This window comes from Scyliorhinus canicula, chromosome 1 (assembly GCF_902713615.1).
Source record: "Scyliorhinus canicula chromosome 1, sScyCan1.1, whole genome shotgun sequence".
In the NCBI taxonomy this organism is placed as follows: domain Eukaryota; kingdom Metazoa; phylum Chordata; class Chondrichthyes; order Carcharhiniformes; family Scyliorhinidae; genus Scyliorhinus; species Scyliorhinus canicula.
In genome coordinates, this window is record NC_052146.1 from 175,445,657 (window position 1) to 175,466,129 (window position 20,473).

Consider the following 20,473-nt stretch of genomic DNA (forward strand, 5'->3'; position numbering starts at 1 on the left):
CTCCCGGACAGGCGCCGGAATGTGGCGACTAGGGGCTTTTCACAGTAACTACTCGTGACAATAAGCGATTTTCATTTTCATTTTTCATTTCATTTCATATGGCCAATCTCCACAGCTGTTGAAAATTCAGGGTATCAGAGTAAATTAACTGTTTAACTCCCTATTCCGTAGCTCCAAAATAATTCAAGCTGATAACCCTTATTGGTAACAGTGCTTATATTTTATTCAGCATAATTAACATTTGACACATGCTATTTTAGCAATGATATCGAAGATACAGCAGAATTACCATCATGTCCATGGTCAAAATGTCGTATCCATGTAAACCTATTCCCTGGTTGTGCTCCAGGTACCATCTTGTCAGTCAGTGTGACACATATAATATCTGTACAATTCAGTACACCAAAAAGCTTCTCTTATACATTCATGACATCGAAAAAATTAAGGAGATCAATTCAACCTTTGACGAATGCAAGAAATTGTAATATTTTATATTTATTTGCAGTAATGTTATTGAAAAGATGTACACAGACAATATGACTGCTAGAACTGCGATTAAGTGGAAATGTCAATTAGTAGAGGACATGGGTTTAAGGTGCATGGGGCAAAGTTTAGAGAAGCTGTTTAGAGGGTGGCACGGCAGAACAGTGGTTAGCACTGTTGCTTCACAGCGCCAGGGACTCTGGTTCGGTTCCCGGCTTGTGTCACTGTCTGTGCAGAGTCTGCACATTTTCCCAGTATCTGCGTGGGTATCCCCCGGGTGCTCCGGTCTCCTCCCACAAAGTCCCAAAAGATGTGCTTGTTAGGTGAATTGGACATGGTGAATTCTTCCTCAGTATACCTGAACAGGCGACATGGGGATTTTTACAGTAACTTCTTTGCAATGTCAATGTAAGCCTACTTGTGACACTAATAAAAGTTATAATTATTATTATGTGCAAGACAGGTTTTTTTACACAGAGGGTGGTGAGTACCTGAACTCGCTGCCGGGGGAGGTGGTGGAAGCAGGTTCAATAGCGGCATTTAAAAGGCACCTTGACAAATACATGAATAGGATGGGAATAGAGTGATATAGGCCCCGGAAGTGCAGAAGGTTTGAGTTTAGACAGGCATAGTGATTGGCACAGCTTGGAGGGCCAAAAGGCCTGTTCCTGCGCTGTACTGTTCTTCGTTCTTTAAGGTGTGTAAAAGTGGGATAATAATTGATTTGCAAGTGAAGTGTTCAGCTGATAGATCTTGAGAACCGTTTACTTGTTTACTGATAGCTAGCTAATGGAATATCGTTAGTGTTTGAAGGACCTCTGGGATGCAGATAATTTATGAGCAGTATTGCGTTTGGTCCTGCCAAGCAAGTCAAGGGACATCTTGCAAGAAGAAGCAAAAGAATGCCTTGTGCTTTGGGTACAGATAATGTAGTTAATGGGGGGAGCCAGATCTGTCTGAAAAGTTAGTCGCCCTGGAACTCTCATCTGAACAGAAGTGTTTCAGTTTGGTCCTGAAAGGTGTTCTCTCCAAAGGTGTTGCACAAAGAAGAGCAAGGAGAAACCTGGTTGTTAACTTTATCCACGAGTGGTGTAAATTTACAGGCAAGCGACCACATGGAAGCAATGACTGTAAAAAAAAAACCTCAATATTTATTTTACCTACTATAATACAACTCCTACTCCCCAAAGGGTCTCAAAGGGCCAAATATTTCTGTCCCTTGGCTTAAGGGTGTAGCTACACCCCCTCATCTGGGGAGATCATATTCAGGTGAGACCACAGGGACTCTGTGATGTTGCAGATCCCTTAAGCCTCTGGTTAGGTTATAACGCACCCCCCCCCCACCCAAGTCCGACACATCATCCATCTCGAGGGGAGAAGGGGAAAGATCCCCCATATGCTTTGCTCGGAGCTGCCTCTCTGCTGTCCACACCTCTGGGCCTGGAGGGGTGTAACGCACTGGGGAGCAACGTTTGCGGGCCGAACACCTGGGTGGTTCCACCATGCTCGGCCCGGCAGCCGTCAACGGATCCATTTGAAGCGCCATTGGCAAAGTCTCCATGTCCGATTCAGGGTCGGAAGAGTCGACCTCCCGCATTTCCAAGGTGAAATGCTCATCCGCCTCACAGGGGACCAAAGGTGGCTGCACTGGAGGAAGGGACGCCACCAGTTGTGGGGGCTTTGATTACCCTCGAGAACCTGCACGACTCGGCAGTGGAGGTGGTCCCTGTGCTCATATGGAATACGAGACTGGCCCCGATTGCTTTATCACTATCCCCAGGATCCACAACATTCCGTCGGTGAAATTCCGGATGTAGACCACGTCGCCCATAGAAATTCCCCGAAGGGTCTGGGTTGTCATGCTTCGGAATGTTCCTGCCAATGTCTGGTGGGACGAGGCGCAGGCAAAGACCCACCAACAACCCCAAGAGCGCCACCCCGGTGGTGGTGTGTGATGTGGGTCGGTAATAGAAGAGGAAGTGGGCTGGACGGGTCTTCGGGGAACCGGGGGTCTGTTTTCGCATTGCCAGCTTAAAAGTCTGTACGCTCGTTTGGCCAATCCATTAGATGACGGGTGGTAAAATGCGGTCGGTACATGGCGGAACCTGTCCAGCTTTAGAAAATTGGCTGATTCCGCACTTGTGAAAGCTGTGCCTTTCTCCAATGCTAACCTCTCGAGAAGCCCGTGGATACTGAAATGTTTGTCTGAGTTTCGCAGTCGCGGTTTGTGACAACATCGTGGATATGTGGTGAACATCCACCCACTTCGACTGGGCATCGGCGATAAGTAAATACAGGGCTCTTTGAAAATCGTATACAATGTTTCACCAACGTTTCGATGTCCATTTCTATCCCATGTCATGTGAGAGTACCTTTAAGAAATGGGTGTTTAAACTAGTTTGTCAGGGGGCTGGGTAAACGAGCTGCAGTCCAGAAGCCAGTGTTGAGAGTAGTGAGGTACTGAGGAGGGTATCAAGGTTGCAGGGGTGTACCAGCAGACAGAGAGGTGGGTTGAAGTGTGTCTACTTCAATGCACGGAGCATCCGGAATAAGGTAGGTGAACTTGGAGCGTGGATTGGTACTTGGGACTACGATGTTGTGGCCATTACGGAGACATAGTTAGAACAGGGACAGGAATGGTTGTTGGGCGTTCCGGGGTATAGATGTTTCATTAAGAGTAGGGAAGGTGGTAAAAAAGGTGGAGGAGTAGCATTGTTAATCAAGAATGGTTTAACGGCTCCAGAAAGGCAGTTCGAAGGGGATCTGCCGACTGAGGTAATATGGGCCGAAGTTAGAAATAGGAAAGGAGCGGTCGATTTGTTAGGAGTTTTCTATAGGCCCCCAAATAGTAATAGAAATGTGGAGGAAGAAATTGCAAAAGAGATTATGGACAGGTGTGGAGGTCTCAAGGTAGTTGTCATGGGTGACTTAACTTTCCAAATATTGATTGGAACCTCTATTGGTCGAACAGTTTGGATGGGCTAGTTTTTGTACAGTGTGTGCAAGAGGGTTTCCTGACACAATATGTGGATAGGCCGACAAGAGGGAGGGGGGCACATATGATTTGGTACTGGGTAATGAACCGGACCAAGTGTTAGATTTGTTTGTGGGAGAGCACTTTGGAGATAGTGACCATAATTCAGTGTCTTTCACTATTGCAATGGAGAGGGTTAGGGCCATTCGGCAGGGCAAGGTTTATAATTGGGGGAGGGGTAATTATGATGCGATTAGGCAAGAATTAGGGAGCATAAGTTGGGAACAGAAACTGTCAGGGAAAGGCACAAATGAAAAGTGGAGCTTGTTCAAGGAACAAATACTGCGTGTCCTTGATAGGTATGTCCCTGTTAGGCAGGGAGCAAATGGCTGTGTGAGGGAACCATGGTTCACAAAAGAGGTTGAATGTCTTGTCAAAAGGAAAAAGGAAGAGTATGTAAGGATGAGAAAGCAAGGTTCAGTTGGGTCGCTTGAGGGTTACAAGGTAGCAAGGAATTAGCTTTTAAAAAACGGGCTTAGGAGAGCTAGGAGGGGGCATGAGAAGTCCTTGGCGGGTCGGATCAAGGAAAACCCCAAGGCTTTTTACTCTTATGTGAGAAATAAAAGAATGACCAGGGTGAGGGTAGGGCCGGCAAAGGACAGTAATGGGAACTTGTGCATGGAGTCAGAAGAAATAGGAGAGGCGTTGAATGAATACTTTTCTTCAGTGTTCACCAAGGAGAGAGGCCATGTTTTTGAGGATGAGAGTGTGACAATAGGCTGGAGGAGGTAGATGTTCTGTGGAAGGATGTATTAGCAATTTTGGAAAAACCTGAGGGTCGACAAGTCCCCTGGGCCAGATGGGATATATCCAAGGATTATTTGGGAGGCAAGGGATGAGATTGCAGAACCTTTTACTTTGATCTTTGGGTCCTCACTGTCCACGGGGATAGTGCCAGAGGACTGGAGAGTGGCGAACGTTGTTCCTTTGTTCAGGAAAGTGAATGGGAATGATCCTGGAAATTATAGGCCAGTTAGTCTTACTTCGGTGGTCGGTAAATTAATGGAATAGGTCCTGAAGGATAGATTTATGACCATTTGGAAAGATGCTGCTTAATCAGGGATAGTCGACATGGATTCGTGAAGGGTAAGTCTTGCCTCACATTCTTTGAGGAGGTAACTAAGTGTGTGGATGAAGGTAGAGCAGTTGATGTCGTATACATGGATTTTAGTAAGGCATTTGATAAGGTTCCCCATGGTCGGCTCCTGAAGAAAGTAAGGAGGTGTGGGATAGAGGGAAATTTGGCCAATTGGTTAAGTAACTGGCTATCACATAGAAGACAGAGGGTGGTGGTGGATGGACAATTTTCAGGCTGGAGGCCAGCTACCAGCGGTGTACCACAGGGATCAGTGCTGGGTCCTCTGCTATTTGTTATTTTTATCAATGGCTTGGAGGAGAGGGCTGAAGGGCGGGTCAGTAAATTTGCTGATGACACCAAGATTGGTGGAGTAGTGGATGAGGTGGAGGGCTGTTGTAGGCTATAAAGAGACATTGAAAGGATGCAGAGCTGGGTCGAAAATTGGCAGATGGAGTTTAACCCCGATAAGTGCGTGGTGATTCATTTCGGTAGAAAAAGTTTGAATGCGGATTACAGGGTCAATGGCAGGGTTCTGAGGAATGTGGAGGAACAGAGAGATCTTGGGGTTCATGTCCACAGATCTCTGAAGGTTGCCACTCAAGTGGATAGAGCCGTGAAGAAGGCTTATAGTGTGTTAGCGTGATTAACAGGGGGCTTGAGTTTAAGAGCCGCGGGGTTATGCTGCAACTATATATGACCCTGGTGAGACCACATTTGGAGTATTGTGTGCAGTTCTGGTCACCTCATTACAGGAAGGATGTGGAAGCATTGAAAAGGGTGCAAAGGAGATTTACCAGAATGCTGCCTGGTTTGCAGGATAGGTCTTATGAGGAAAGGTTGAGGGGGCTAGGGCTTTTCTCTTTGGAGCGGAGGAGGATGAGAGGTGACTTAATAGAGGTTTATAAGATGATGAGGGGGATAGATAGAGTGGACGTTCAGAGACTATTTCCTCGGGTGGATGTAGCTGTTACAAGGGGGCATAACTATAAGATTCTGGGTGGGAGATATAGGAGGGATATCCGAGGTAGGTTCTTTACTCAGAGAGTGATTAGGGTGTGGAATGGACTGCACGCTGTGATAGTGGAGTCGGACACTTTCGGAACTTTCAAGCAGTTATTGGATAGGCACATGGAGCACACCAGAATGACAGGGAGTGGGATAGCTTGATCTTGGTTCCAGACAATGCTCGGCACAACATCAAGGGCTGAAGGGCCTGTTCTGTGCTGTACTGTTCTATGTTCTATGTTTAAGAAATGTACCTTTAAGAAATAGGTGTTTACCAGTGATGTCAGAGAGTGGGTGGAGCTGGGAGGTCTGTCAGATTTTTACTTTTGTTTCAGGCTGTTTGCTGCAGGGTGTGTTTTAGTTTCGTTTTTCAGTGTTGGAGCTGAAGCCAGACAAAGCAGATGTACTGCTGTTCTCTCTGCCTAGAAAAGACTATCTCTTGATCATTTGGTGAATTCAGAATTTCTCAGTAGTGAATGTAAACCTAATGTGCTTCTGTTAAAAGGTGTTTCTTTTGTCTTCTGGATGTTGTTTGGGAAGTTATTAAGGATTACTTAGTGTTGTATTCTTTGGGGGTTGTATTTGAATTGATGGTTGCTAAGATGTTCGCTGTATGTTTTAAAAAGGTTAACTTGAGTTCACAGAATAAACATTGTCTTGCTTTAAAAAAAGACTTTTCCATTTCTGCTGTATCACACCTGTAGTGTGGGCCGTGTGCTCCCCATATCACAATCTATTAAAAGATGTGGGTCAGGTGAACTCCATGATACATTTTGGGGTTGTCTAAACTCTGGCCCATAACAAATTGGGGGCTCGAGGGGGATAAAAGTCTATTGGATTGGCTCAGTAAACTTAAATACAGTGAGGGGTGAGCATATTGTGGTTGCTTATCAGGTGTGGTATTCCAGTTTAAATGGGGAGTGTGTTGTGGGCAATGGCTCTTTCAGAGGCTATGAAGTTTTTGGGGGTGGAGACGGTCACATGCAGTACCTTATGGACAGAGACTAAAAGCTGACTGTTAGATTTGGCAAAAACATTGCAGTTAACATTACCTGACAAAATGCAAAAAAATGAGGCAATTATGGCGGTGGCTAAGCATTTAAAGCTGCCTGAGATACAGTTTGACTCATTGGAAATGGCAAGAATTCAGTTGCAAATTAAATAAATGGAACATGAGAAAAAATTAAAGCAGCTTGAATACGAAAGAGAGAGAGAGGAAAAAGAAAAGGAGAGAGAAGAAAGGAGAAAAGAAAGAATAGCCCGAGCAGAACAAAAAGAAAGAGAAAGGGAGGAACAGATCAGGGAAAAAGATAAAGAGAGAGTTTGAACTTCAGAAAATGGCCATGAAACAAGACAGTCAGTTAAAATTGGCAGATGTAAAGGGAAACGTACAGTTGGATGATAGGGATGAGGATAGTGAGAAAGAGCGTCAAAGTCGAAGGCGTGGCGGGGATCTATTTAAATATGTCCAAGCATTGCCAAGGTTTGACGAGAAGGAAGTGGAAGCCTTTTTCATTTCATCTGAGAAGGTAGCTAAACAAATGAAATGGCCACAGGACATGTGGGTGTTACTAATTCAAACAAAGCTGGTAGGTAGAGCTTGTGAAGTGTTTGCAACACTACCGTAGGAGTTATCTGGAACGTATGAGGAGGTGAAGAAATCCATCTTAAGTCCATATGAACTAGTGCCTGAAGCTTACAGACAAAGGTGTAGAAATTTAAGGGAAGAATTTGGTCAAACATACATGGAGTTTGAAAGGCTCAAACAGAGTAATTTTGATAGGTGGATAAGGGCTTTGAAAATAGACCAAACCTATGAAGCTCTCAGAGAAATTATAATTTTGGAGGAGTTTAAAAATTCAATTCCTGATGTAGTGAGAACTCATGTGGAAGAACAGAAGGTTAAAACTGTGAGATTAGCAACAGAATTGGCAGATGATTATGAATTAGTTTTAAATCAAAGATTGGTTTCCAACATCAGTTTCAACCGGTGATGGATAGATCCTGGGGACATGAGAAATACTCAAGTGGTAAAGGTGATCTGATGGGAGACTATAAAGAGAGTGTACCTCAGATTAAAAAAGAAATCCAGGAGGATGGAAGAGACATGAAATGTTTCAAATGTTTTCACTGTAATAAACCAGGCCATGTAAAGTCACAGTGTTGGTGGTTGAAGAAAAGCACTGGAAAGGCTGATGTGGTAAAACAGGATAAGACAGTGTGATTTGTTAGAGTGGTAAAGGAAAGCCCACGGGAAGCAAAGGAGGTGCAAATGATTGTCCAGCCTGTTCAAGAAGTAATTATTAAGAAAGTGCCAGATGTCTAAAGAATTTACTTGTGTGGGTAAAGTTTACTCATGTCTATCAGGAGGAGCAGGTAAAGAAGTCACAATTTTAAGAGATACAGGGGCTAGTTAATCTTTAATGGTAAGAGATGAGGAATTATGTAGTTTGAGAAGAATGTTGCCAGAAAAGGTGGTAATATGTGGAATTCAGGGTGAGAGGAGTAGGGTTGCATTATATAAGGTAAGGTTGGAAAGTCCAGTGAAGAGTGGTGAAGTGGTAGTAGGAGTAATAGAGAAACTATCTTGTCCAGGAATACAGTTTATCTTGGGTAATGATATAGCTGGATCGCAGGTGGGAGTGATGCCTACTGTGGCTGATAAGCCAGTGGAAAATCAGACAACTGATGTGTTGAAGGACGAATATCCTGGAATTTTTCCGGATTGTGTAGTAACAAGGTCACAACGTCACAGGTTAAGACAAGAGGAGAAATCAAAGAGTGAAGATGAAGTTCAAGTGCAATTATCAGAAATTATTTTTGATCAGATGGTTGAAAAAGAACAAGAGCAGGTGAAGAATGAGGCGGATATTTTTAGTTCAGGAAAACAACAGAACAGATGTAGAAATGTACAACAGAAAGATGTAGAAATAAAATGGATGTATCAGAAAGTATATACAGAAGAGGAATCTGAGAGTATACAAGAGTGTTATTACCGTAAAAGTGATGTCTTGATGAGAAAATGGAGACCTGTACATATGCAGGCGGATGAAAAGTGGGCAGAAGTTCATCAAGTAGTATTGGCAGTAGGGTATAGAAAGGAGGTGTTGCGAGCTGCACATGAGATACCAGTGGGAGGTCATTTGGGAATAAGGAAAACTCAAGCTAAAGTCCAGAAACGTTTTTATTGGCCTGGACTACATAAAGATGTAGTTAAATTTTGTCAATCATGTCACACATGTCAAGTGATAGGGAAACCTCAAGCAGTGATAAAACCAGCGTCCTTAATACCCATTCCAGCATTGTAGGAACCTTTTACGAGGGTCCTAATTGATTATGTAGGACCGCTTTCTAAAACCAAAAGTGGGAATCAATATCTTTTGACTATAATGGATGTGTCTACTAGGTTTCCAGAGGCCATTCCAGTATGTAATATTACAGCTAAAAAGATTGTGGAGGAGTTACTTAAATTCTTTACTAGATATGGACTACCCACAGAAATACAATCGGATCAAGGATCAAATTTTACCTCTATGTTATTCAAAGAAGTTATGGATAGCTTAGGAATAAAACAATTTAAATCAACTGCGTCCCATCCAGAATCGCAGGGAGCGTTAGAAAGGTTGCATCAGACATGAAAGACAATGTTGAGGGCTTATTGTCAAGAGTATCCAGAGGATTAGGATAAAGGTATTCCATTCGTATTGTTTGCAATTAGGGATGCACCTAATGAGTCAACCACATTTAGTCCTTTTGAACTAATTTTTGGTCATGAGGTAAGAGGACCACTTAAATTGATCAAAGAAAAATTGGTGGGTGAGAAATCGGAAATTACACTATTGGATTACGTGTCAAAATTCCCATAACAGCCTCCCCGAACAGGCGCCGGAATGTGGCGACTAGGGGCTTTTCACAGTAACTTCATTTGAAGCCTACTCGAGACAATAAGCGATTTTCATTTCAAATTTTAGGGAATGATTAAATAGAGCAGGTGAATTGGCTAGACAACATTTGAAAGTTGCAGAAAATGTGATGAAATAGGTAGCGGACAAGAAATCCACAGTTCGTAGTTTTGTAAGTGGAGATAAAGTTTTAGTGTTGTTACCAGTGGTAGGGGCGCCTTTAAAGGAAATTAAATGAGATGAATTATGTGGTAAAAACACCAGGTAGAAGGAAGACTCACCGAGTTTGTCATGTGAATATGCTTAAAAGGTACTTTGAAAGGGAAGGAGAGAAAAAGGAGGAGGTTTTAATGATTCTAACTCAGTGACGAACCAAATCCAGAATACTGTGAATTTGACATACCTCAAATTAAATTGGAAAATGAGGATGTGCTTAAAAATTGGGATGAATTGTTAAGTTACCTTCCAGAGGAAAAACAAACTGACCTGAAAGAGTTATTGATATCACATAGGCAAGTTTGTAGAGATAAATTGGGAAGTACTAAAATGGCTATACATGATGTAGATGTGGGAAATGCTGTTCCGATCAAACAACATCCATATAAACTTAACCCTTTAAAATCGGCCCAGGTTAACAAAGAGATTGAGAATATGCTTTAAAATGGCATAATTGAAGTGGGTTGCAGCCAATGGAGCTCACCCATAGTGATGGTGCCTAAATCAGACGGTGCCCAACGGTTGTGTGTGGACTATCGAAAGGTGAATGCAGTTACAAGAACAGACTCTTGCCTTATCCCACGTTTGAAGGATTGCATTGAGAAAGTGGGAAAATCTGCTTTTATTTCCAACTTCCAGACATGGAAAGAACATTTAAAACATCGTATGGAGTTCTTCAATCGACTTCAGGAGGCGGGTTTGGTGATGGACCTAGCCGAAAGTGAATTCGGAGAATCCCAAATTACTTTCCTTGAGTTCCCGATACCCTCAAGATGAAGGGAAATAATGCGATCTCTTAGCATGAATGAATTTGATCGAACCTTTGTGCAAAAGATTTGTAGCGTGGTTGCTCCACTGATGGAATTGCTGAGGAAACGTAAAAAATTTCAATGGACAGGGGACTTTCAACAGGCTGCCTTAAAGCTCTGATCACCAATGCTCCTGTATTGGAGAATTGCATGGGGCTCTGTGGTCAGATTGAACTAAAGTATCTGATTCTAAAGAGAAATGCCGAGGAGTAGAGGAATGGATGGATCGTGCAGAGAGTTGTTCAAAGAGACTGTCAATTGAGAAGGATTTCGGTTGGAGGAAGAAGAACGGGAAAAATTTACTATATTATTATGCCTATTTGCGTGTGTTGTTTTTTTAAAACGAAAACGTATATTTACTGTGTGCATTTCTTAGTGGATGGTGAAAAATGAAACCATCTTGAAGTTGATGGGTTTTTTTTCTTGGGGGGAGGTGCCATGTGAGAGTGTCTTTAAGAATTGGATGTTTAAGTAATGTACCTTTAAGAAATGAAGCTGATCATATTACTGAAGTGATGTCACAGGTGGGGGTAGCTGAGCTCACTTCTGCTTTTTGGGAGTTTTAGTTTCAGTTTGAAGAAAACTTGGGTGTGGCTGTGAGCTGCATTGCTGTTGATCTCTGCCATGGAGGACTGTCTCGTAATCCTTTGGTGAAATCAGAATTGTAAAAAGGTCTCAGTATTGAATATAAATCTAATGTGCTTCTGTTTGAAGGATATGTTAAGTCTTTTGGATGTGTAAAGGAACAGTTTGCAGGATTGGGTCGTGTTGTATTATTTTCGGGGTTATCTTTGAAGTAAGGGGTGTTAAGAGATCCAATGTTTGTTTAAAAGGTTAATTTGAGTTCATGGAATAAACATTGTTTTGTTTTAAAAACCACGTGTCCATAATTGTAATACTACACCTGGGGAACAAGCCGTGTGCTTCAAAAGCAACAATCCATTAAAGGTGGGGGTTGGTTGAACTCCATGATACATTTTGGGGTTCTGAAAACACCTCTCCTATAACAAAACAAAGGTGATACCGGAGGATGGATCTAGGTCGTCTGAGGAGGTGAAAAAATCCATCTTGGGTGCATATAAATTAGTGCCTGAATCCGGCAGACAAAGGTTGAGAAATTTAAGGAAAGAACCTGGTCAAACATACATGGAGTTTGAAAGGCTCAAACAGAGTAATTTTGATAGGTGGATAAGGGCTTTGAAAATAGACCAAACCTATGAAGCTCTCCGAGAAATTATACTTTTGGAGGAGTTTGAAAATTCAATTCCTGATGTAGTGAGAACTCATGTGGAAGAGCAGAGGATTAAAACTGCAAGATTAGCAGCAGAATCTATTAAAAGTTGTGGGTCAGGTCACCGGCACCTGGCAGACTGGTCTAGCAGCAGTACCACTAGAGCAACTTCTCAATCCAATATCCCTGCCATAAGCGTTCAATATCTGTGAGGAATTGGGAGAGGATGTTAGACTGACCAACAGCGATGGCAGTACCCCTGACAGCCTGGCAGTGCCACCTGGGCACCTTGGCAGTGTCAGGCTGATCTCCAAGAATTGGCTAGGATTCCCGTTGTTACGACACAAAATGTTGAGACAACAGCACACGTGAAATGGTGAATGTAGTCAACAGAGTGAGAAAACGGGTGCGATCAAACGGTCTCATCGCACGCGACTCGGTGACGCGACGGAACCATTAACTCTCGCAAGAGGCCTCTCTCAAGATTTACGATGCTTGAAACATTCTGCAGTGCCAAGGTGCCAGCCTGGCATTGTCAAAGTGTCCGGCTGCTAGAGGGAAAACCAAAGTGCCAGCCTGACCACCCAGGGATCTCGAAAGACTCCACCCAGGGATCTCGAAAGGCTTGGTAGACCCCCCCGGTGCCATTAGCCTGGTCCACATTTGTGTGGACCAGTGTTAAATAGCACCATGGTGAGGCCTTCCAGGCCTAATGGCTCATTTAAATATCCATATCTGTATCTTGCCCAGTGATGGCCAGATCCAGATCACAACATCTTGCGAGATCCCATTAGTTTCAAGCGGCGTTCCGAGTGTCTCAAATCTCGCTAGATTTAACGGCCTTGTCACGTCACCATGTCAGGCGTTACGACTCCAGTCGATTGCACCTGCTGTCTCACTCTGCTGACTACATTAACCATTTCATCTGTGCTGTTGTCTCAATATTTATGTCGTAAGGACCAGAATTGTAGCCAATTCTTGGAGGTCAGCTTCACCTTACATTTAATGATTCAAGTTCTCTGAATCCAGTCCTTTACACCATGAAAATCCTGTCTCTGTACACTGATCTGGAGCTTCCTTCATTACATTTCCCATTTTTATCTATCAACCTATTGTACCTTAATGTGGTCCACTCTTGGCTCTTCCTTCAGCTTCCTGGACTTCTCCATCGATACCTCTGCATGAGCTTTCCATAGACACGTATAACAAATCCATAGATTTCCACAACAACTTGGTTGTGTTGTTCCTCCTCCCATTTTATTCCTTCAGTTTCTCTGGGCGCATTTTATTGGGAAAAGAACAAGAGTCACGTTTTTGCACGTTTAGCGGGGCGTTTCTCAGTGCCCGTAGCGCTGAGAACAACCTCGCTATCAAATGGGACTGCGAGGAAAGCCCCACCAAGGCCACACTTTCCTTAGTTTCCTACTCAGCTCAGCTCATCAGTACAGGAAGAGATCGGGGCACCAGATTTAAATGCTGTCCCGATCTCTGGACCCCTTACCACGGTCACGCATTGGACTGGGGTGAGCACAGTAAGAAGCCTTACAACACCAGGTTAAAGTCCAACATGTTTGTTTCAAACACGAGCTTTCGGAGCACTGCTCCTTCCTCAGGTGAATGAGGAAGGAGCTGTGCTCCGAAAGCTCGTGTTTGAAACAAACCTGTTGGACTTTAACCTGGTGTTGTAAGACTTCTTACCATGTTGCATTAGCCTCACCTCTTTCCAGACTTTCACTCAATCAACAGTTCTAGTCACCATGTGTCACCCCTTTGCCATCGCATCTGCTGTAACATTGTCATTTTCGCAGTTATACTACAATTTCTGTTGCAGGATGCATATCCTGAGTTGTAAGTTACTTCTCAAAACAATAGCATACACCGGTAGATATTCACACATTTAATAAGCATGTGATCATTATTATTGATAATTAAACATGCTTAACCTATGAAAAAGACACATTGCACGCTTTCACGGGAGAAGCAATATTTTAACAGCACAGTTGCCAGCTATTGTTGTTAGCCTTCCCATGATTTGTCACTATAATTCCCGATCCCATTCCTACTCTCATCTTTCTCAATGATCTCATAAAATTGCCTGACATGGTCCAAGTGGTGGGTTTTTTGCTCTGAGCAGCAACTTTAAACATAAAATATTCATCTGAAATAGACATTAAATCGGATTACACAGAAGCAAAACTGTTTGTGTTCTTTTGTAAAAGATCAGTACAAAGAACTGAAGATTGGGTGCAGTTTTCTCAACAAGAAAAATGTGTATTCCTTATAGGTTTCAGAAAAAGGAGCAACAAAACCTGAAAATCAGAAAACAGACATACGAGAAATCCATGGCAAGTCTCCTATTCATCTAAGAAGCAGAAGTGGAACTCCAACTGGACGGAAAACACCCTTCCAGGATAGATTAACACCTGACCCAGAGTTGGTGAGTACTATCAGAAAGATGTTTATCAATGGAAGTAAAATCAGGCAGTTTCTAAAACAGATTGGAAATTACTCTTAAATGACTGCTCATTGTGCTTTATTATGAAGAAGCCAACCTGTTGTGTTGTTAATGAGGCCAGTGGTATTTGGAAATTGGTAATGGTATGGGAATTGTTTCGACAATTCTGGAAGTGAGCTCGAAGGAAGATGTGTAGTGCAAGGGGAAAAAAATGAGGATTTGTGTGGATGGAATAGGTGTACTACTCAATATCCAAGATAATCGGGAATAATATGAAAAGTATTTGGGGCAATTAATAATCATGGTGAAGATGTCAGCTTTGTAAAGTTTGCAAGTCTGAATGATGAGGGAAGACCAAAGCAGCTTCCTTTGTTCTCAACCTTGGAAATTATTCGTCTGATCTATAAATGATCTGCAAGCAGAGACAGAGTGTAACATAGCAAAACTTGTGAATGATACTAAAATAGGTGGGAAAGCAGGCAGCGAAGAGGAGGTAGAGATTTTACAGATGGACATAGATAGGCTAGGAGATTGGGTCAAAATTTGGCAGATATCATTGATATCATAGAATTTACAGTGCAGAAGGAGGCCATTCAGTCCATCGAGTCTGCACCGGCTCTTGGAAAGAGCACCCTACCCAAGGTCAACAACTCCACCCTATCCCCATAACCTAGTAACCCCACCCAACACTAAGGGCAATTTTGGACTAAGGGCAATTTGTCATGGCCAATCCATCTAACCTGCACATCTTTGGACTGTGGGAGGAAACCGGAGCACCTGGAGGAAACCCACGCACACACGGGGAGGATGTGCAGACTCCGCACAGACAGTGACCCAAGCTGGAATCGAACCTGGGACCCTGGAGCTGTGAAGCGATTGTGCTATCCACAATGCTACCGTGCTACCCCGATGGAGTTTAATGTAGATAAGTGCGAGGTTATTCATTTTGGCTGAAAAAATAGAAAGGCAATTTAAAAAATATAAAGGCAATTTATTATCTAAATGGAAAGCAGATTAAAGATGCATCTGGGCAGAGGGATCCTGTTGTCTTTGTTCATGAATCACAGAATGACTGTATACGGGTACAGCATGTAATTAAAAAGGCAAATGTAATGTTAGCGTTTATTGCAATAGGACTGGAGTATAAAAGTAGAGAAGTGTTGTTGCAATTGTATAGGGTGTTGGTGAGACCACACCTGGAGTATTGTGTCCAGTTTTGGTCTCCTTATTTGAGGAAGGATGTGGTGGCAATGGAGGCAGTTCAGAGGGGGTTCACCAGATTGATTCTGGGGATGAAAGGGTTGATGTATGAGGAGAGATTAAACAGTTTGGGCTCATACTCGCTGGAGTTTAGAAGGATGAGAGAGGATCTGATCAAGGTGTATAAAATACTAAACGGGATTGCCCCTTGTGGGGCAATCTAGAATTAGAGGTCACAGATATAGGTTGAAAGGCAGTAGATTTAGAACTGAGATGAAGAGGAACTACTTCTCGCAGAGGGATGAATTTGTGGAACTCGCTGCCCCATATTGCAGTGGAATCTGAGCCATTAAATAGTTTCAAGGAGGAGATAGATACATTTCTAAGTTTAAAAAAAAAACAGATTAAAGGGACAAGGGTAACAGATGGGAAGGTGGATTTGAGACCCGGAAGAGATCAGCCATGATCTGAATGAATGGTGGAGCAGGCTCGAGGGGCTGCTCCTAATTCCTATGTCAGCCTATCCTATATGTAGAACATAGAACATAGAACGATACAGCGCAGTACAGACCCTTCGGCCCTCGATGTTGCACCAACATGGAAAAAAACTAAAGGCCATCTAACCTACACTATGCCCTTATCATCCATACGCTTATCCAATAAACTTTTTTTTTTTATAAATGTTTTTATTCAGTTTTCATATTTTATATTGAACAAATTACAAATTGTTAGGAGAGAGAAACAAAAAAAAAAAACAAACACACAAAAATTAACATACATATTTACAGGTAAGCATCTTCGTAGTAGTAACTGCGCCCCCCCCCCCCCCCTCAACATGTTTATTTAGTTTGGTTTTGGGCCTTAGCTAGCCATCGAACCCCCGTAACGAACCTGTAGCCCCCCCCCCCCCTCCCGCTACCTTCCCCCGACTATTCCTCCTCTTGTACATTGGCCACAAATAGGTCCCGGAACAGTTGCATGAATGGCTCCCACGTTCTGTGGAAGCCGTCGTCCGACCCTCGGATGGCAAATTTGATTTTCTCCATTTGGAGAGATTCCGAGAGGTCGGACAGCCAGTCCGCAGCTCTGGGCGGTGCTGCTGACCGCCAGCCAAACAGGATTCTACGGCGGGCGATCAGGGAGGCAAAGGCAAGGGCGTCCGCCCTCCTCCCCAGGAATAGATCTGGCTGTTCTGAAACCCCGAAGACCGCCACTATCGGGCATGGCTCCACCCTCACTCCCACCACTTTGGACATAACCTCGAAGAAGGCTGTCCAGTACTCCACGAGTCTGGGGCAAGACCAGAACATGTGGGCGTGGTTGGCCGGGCCTCTTTGGCACCGTTCACATCTGTCTTCCACCTCCGGGAAGAACCTACTCATACGGGTTCTTGTTAAGTGGGCTCTATGTACCACTTTTAGTTGCGTCAGGCTGAGCCTTGCGCACGTGGAGGTGGAGTTGACCCTATGCAGTGCTTCGCTCCAGAGTCCCCACCCTATCTCCATCCCCAGGTCGTCCTCCCATTTCCTCCTTGTTGCGTCCAGTACGGTGTCGTCCCTATCTACCAGTCGGTCATACATGTCACTACAGTTCCCTTTCTCTAGGATACTTGCGTCCAGTAGGTCTTCCAGTAGTGTCTGTCGTGGCGGTTGTGGGTACGTCCTTGTCTCCTTTCGTAGGAAGTTTTTGAGCTGCAGGTACCGTAGCTCGTTCCCCCCAGCTAGCTGAAATTTCTCTGTCAGTTCGTCCAGTGTTGCGATCCTGTCGTCCGTGTATAGGTCCCTGACTGTCAGTGTCCCCCCGTCCTGCCTCCACCTTTTGAAGGTGGCGTCGGTCAGTGCTGGTTTGAACCTATGGTTGTTGCAGATGGGAGCCCTGTTCGACATTTTGGTCAGGCCAAGTTGCTGCCGTAGTTGGTTCCAGGATTGGAGGGTGGCTGTCACCACTGGGCTGCTGGAGTGTTTTTTGGGTGGGGATGGGAGTGCTGCCGTGGCGAGGGCCCGGAGGGAGGTTCCCATGCAGGAGGCCTCCTCCGCACGCACCCACTCAGCTTCTGGCTCCTGGATCCATCCCCTTACTCGCTCGGCTGTTGCTGCCCAGTGGTAGAATTGTAGATTCGGGAGGGCTAACCCTCCCCTGGTTTTTGTTTTTTGTAAGACCTTCTTTGGGATCCTAGCATTTTTACCCCCCCATACGAACGCCATTATCCAATAAACTTTTAAATGCCCTCAATGTTGGCGAGTTCACTACTGTTGCAGGTAGGGCATTCCACGGCCTCACCACTCTTTGCGTAAAAAACCCACCTCTGACCTCTGTCCTATATCTATTACCCCTCAATTTAAGGCTATGTCCCCTCGTGCTAGCCACCTCCATCCGCGGGAGAAGGCTCTCGCTGTCCACCCTATCTAACCCTCTGATCATTTTGTATGCCTCTATTAAGTCACCTCTTAACCTTCTTCTCTCTAACGAAAACAACCTCAAGTCCATCAGCCTTTCCTCATAAGATTTTCCCTCCATACCAGGCAACATCCTGGTAAATCTCCTCTGCACCCGTTCCAAAGCTTCCACGTCCTTCCTGTAATGAGGCGACCAGAACTGTACGCAATACTCCAAATGCGGCCGTACTAGAGTTTTGTACAACTGCAACATGACCTCATGGCTCCGGAACTCAATCCCTCTACCAATAAAAGCCAACACACCATAGACCTTCTTCACAACCCTATCAACCTGGGAGGCAACTTTCAGGGATCTATGTACATGGACACCGAGATCCCTCTGCTCATCCACACTACCAAGAATTTTACCATTAGCCAAATATTCCGTATTCCTGTTATTCTTTCCAAAGTGAATCACCTCACACTTCTCCACATTAAACTCCATTTGCCACCCCTCAGCCCAGCTCTGCAGCTTATCTATGTCCCTCTGTAACCTGCAACATCCTTCCGCACTGTCTACAACTCCACCGACTTTAGTGTCGTCTGCAAATTTACTCACCCATCCTTCTGCGCCCTCCTCTAGGTCATTTATAAAAATGACAAACAGCAACGGCCCCAGAACAGATCCTTGTGGTACGCCACTCGTAACTGAACTCCATTCTGAACATTTCCCATCAACTACCACTCTCTGTCTTCTTTCAACTAGCCAATTTCTGATCCATATCTCTAAATCACCCTCAATCCCCAGCCTCCGTATTTTCTGCAATAGCCGACCATGGGGAACCTTATCAAACGCTTTGCTGAAATCCATATACACCACATCAACTGCTCTACCCTCGTCTACCTGTTCAGTCACCTTCTCAAAGAACTCAATAAGGTTTGTGAAGCATGACCTACCCTTCACAAAACCATGCTGACTATCCCTAATCATATTATTCCTATCTAGATGATTATAAATCGTATCTTTTATAATCCTCTCCAAGACTTTACCCACCACAGACGTTAGGCTCACCGGCCTATAGTTACCGGGGTTATCTCTACTCCCCTTCTTGAACAAAGGGACCACATTTGCTATCCTCCAGTCCTCTGGCACTATTCCTGTAGCCAATGATGACCTAAAAATCAAAGCCAAAGGTTCAGCAATCTCTTCCCTGGCTTCCCAGAGAATCCTAGGATAAATCCCATCAGGCCCCGGGGACTTATCTATTTTCACCTTGTCCAGAATTGCCAACACTTCTTCCCTACGTACCTCAATGCCATCTATTCTAATAGCCTGGGTCTCAGCATTCTCCTCCACAATATTATCTTTTTCCTGAGTGAATACTGATGAAAAGTATTCATTTAGTATCTCGCTTTTCTCCTCAGCCTCCACACACAACTTCCCACCACTGTCCTTGACTGGCCCTACTCTTACCCTAGTCATTCTTTTATTCCTGACATACCTATAGAAAACTTTTGGGTTTTCCTTGATCCTACCTGTCAAAGACTTCTCATGTCCCCTCCTTGCTCGTCTTAGCTCTCTCTTTAGATCCTTCCTCGCTTCCTTGTAACTATCAAGTGCCCCAACTGAAACTTCACGCCTCATCTTCACATAGGCCTCCTTCTTCCTCTTAACAAGAGATTCCACTTCTTTGGTAAACCACGGTTCCCTCGCTCGACCCCTTCCTCCCTCCCTGACTGGTACGTACTTATCAAGAACATGCAATAGCTGTTCCTTGAACAAGCTCCACATATCCAGTGTGCCCAACCCTTGCAGCCTACTTCTCCAACCTACACATCCTAAGTCATGTCTAATGGCATCATAATTGCCCTTCCCCCAGCTATAACTCTTGCCCTGCGGGGTATACTTATCCCTTTCCATCACTAACGTAAAGGTCACCGAATTGTGGTCACTGTTTCCAAAGTGCTCACCTACCTCTAGATCTAACACCTGGCCTGGTTCGTTACCCAAAACCAAATCCAATGTGGCCTCGCCTCTTGTTGGCCTGTCAACATATTGTGTCAGGAAACCCTCCTGCACACATTGTACAGGGACCCCTTTGAACCTATATGTGATAGGTTCAAAAACGCAAAACTTTCAATCAGCCAACCACGGTTTCTTTCCATTTCCTCAGGAAGAAATGTAGCTGTACATTGAAATAAGCTGTACATTGACTGGGATCAACTTGGGAAGTGCAGATATAAACTTTGTAGCAGTAAACATCTTAGAGTTCTCCTGCTATATTCTGCTCCAGAAATCCCAATATTTTATTTTATTTTGTAAGACTGTGTGGAAAGAATACTTCGCTCCAGGAATGATTGCATGAAGAAATAGGGATTTGGTATTTTAAAGCAAAACTTTCTTATTAACACACTATTAAACTCTTTAACATCACACCCAAAAATAGATTAGAATTGCCCCTAAAACAATACTGCTCAATACAGTAAGTACAATACCCTTAATTACTATCTTTATTCCCCACAAGAAACAAGAGAAACATACAGCTCTCACACCATCCTGCATTCCAATGACACAGAGTAAAACTTGCTTTCCAGAATAGATTTGGCTCCTGTTGGAACTCCTACAGATTCTGGGTGGATGTTGTCAAAAAACTGTTTCAACTCATTTGTTTCAGCTTCTTTCTT

General features: G+C 43.9%; 1 protein-coding gene across 1 annotated transcript in view; it reads left to right on the forward strand.

Moving 5' to 3' along the window:
- Positions 1-20,473, forward strand: part of LOC119962740 (centromere protein J-like) — a 168,038-nt gene that overhangs the window by 81,356 nt on the left and 66,209 nt on the right. The window contains exon 9 of the mRNA XM_038790792.1: positions 14,043-14,195. Within this exon, the coding sequence (XP_038646720.1) occupies positions 14,043-14,195 (153 nt within the window). The remainder of the gene's footprint in view (positions 1-14,042; positions 14,196-20,473) is intronic.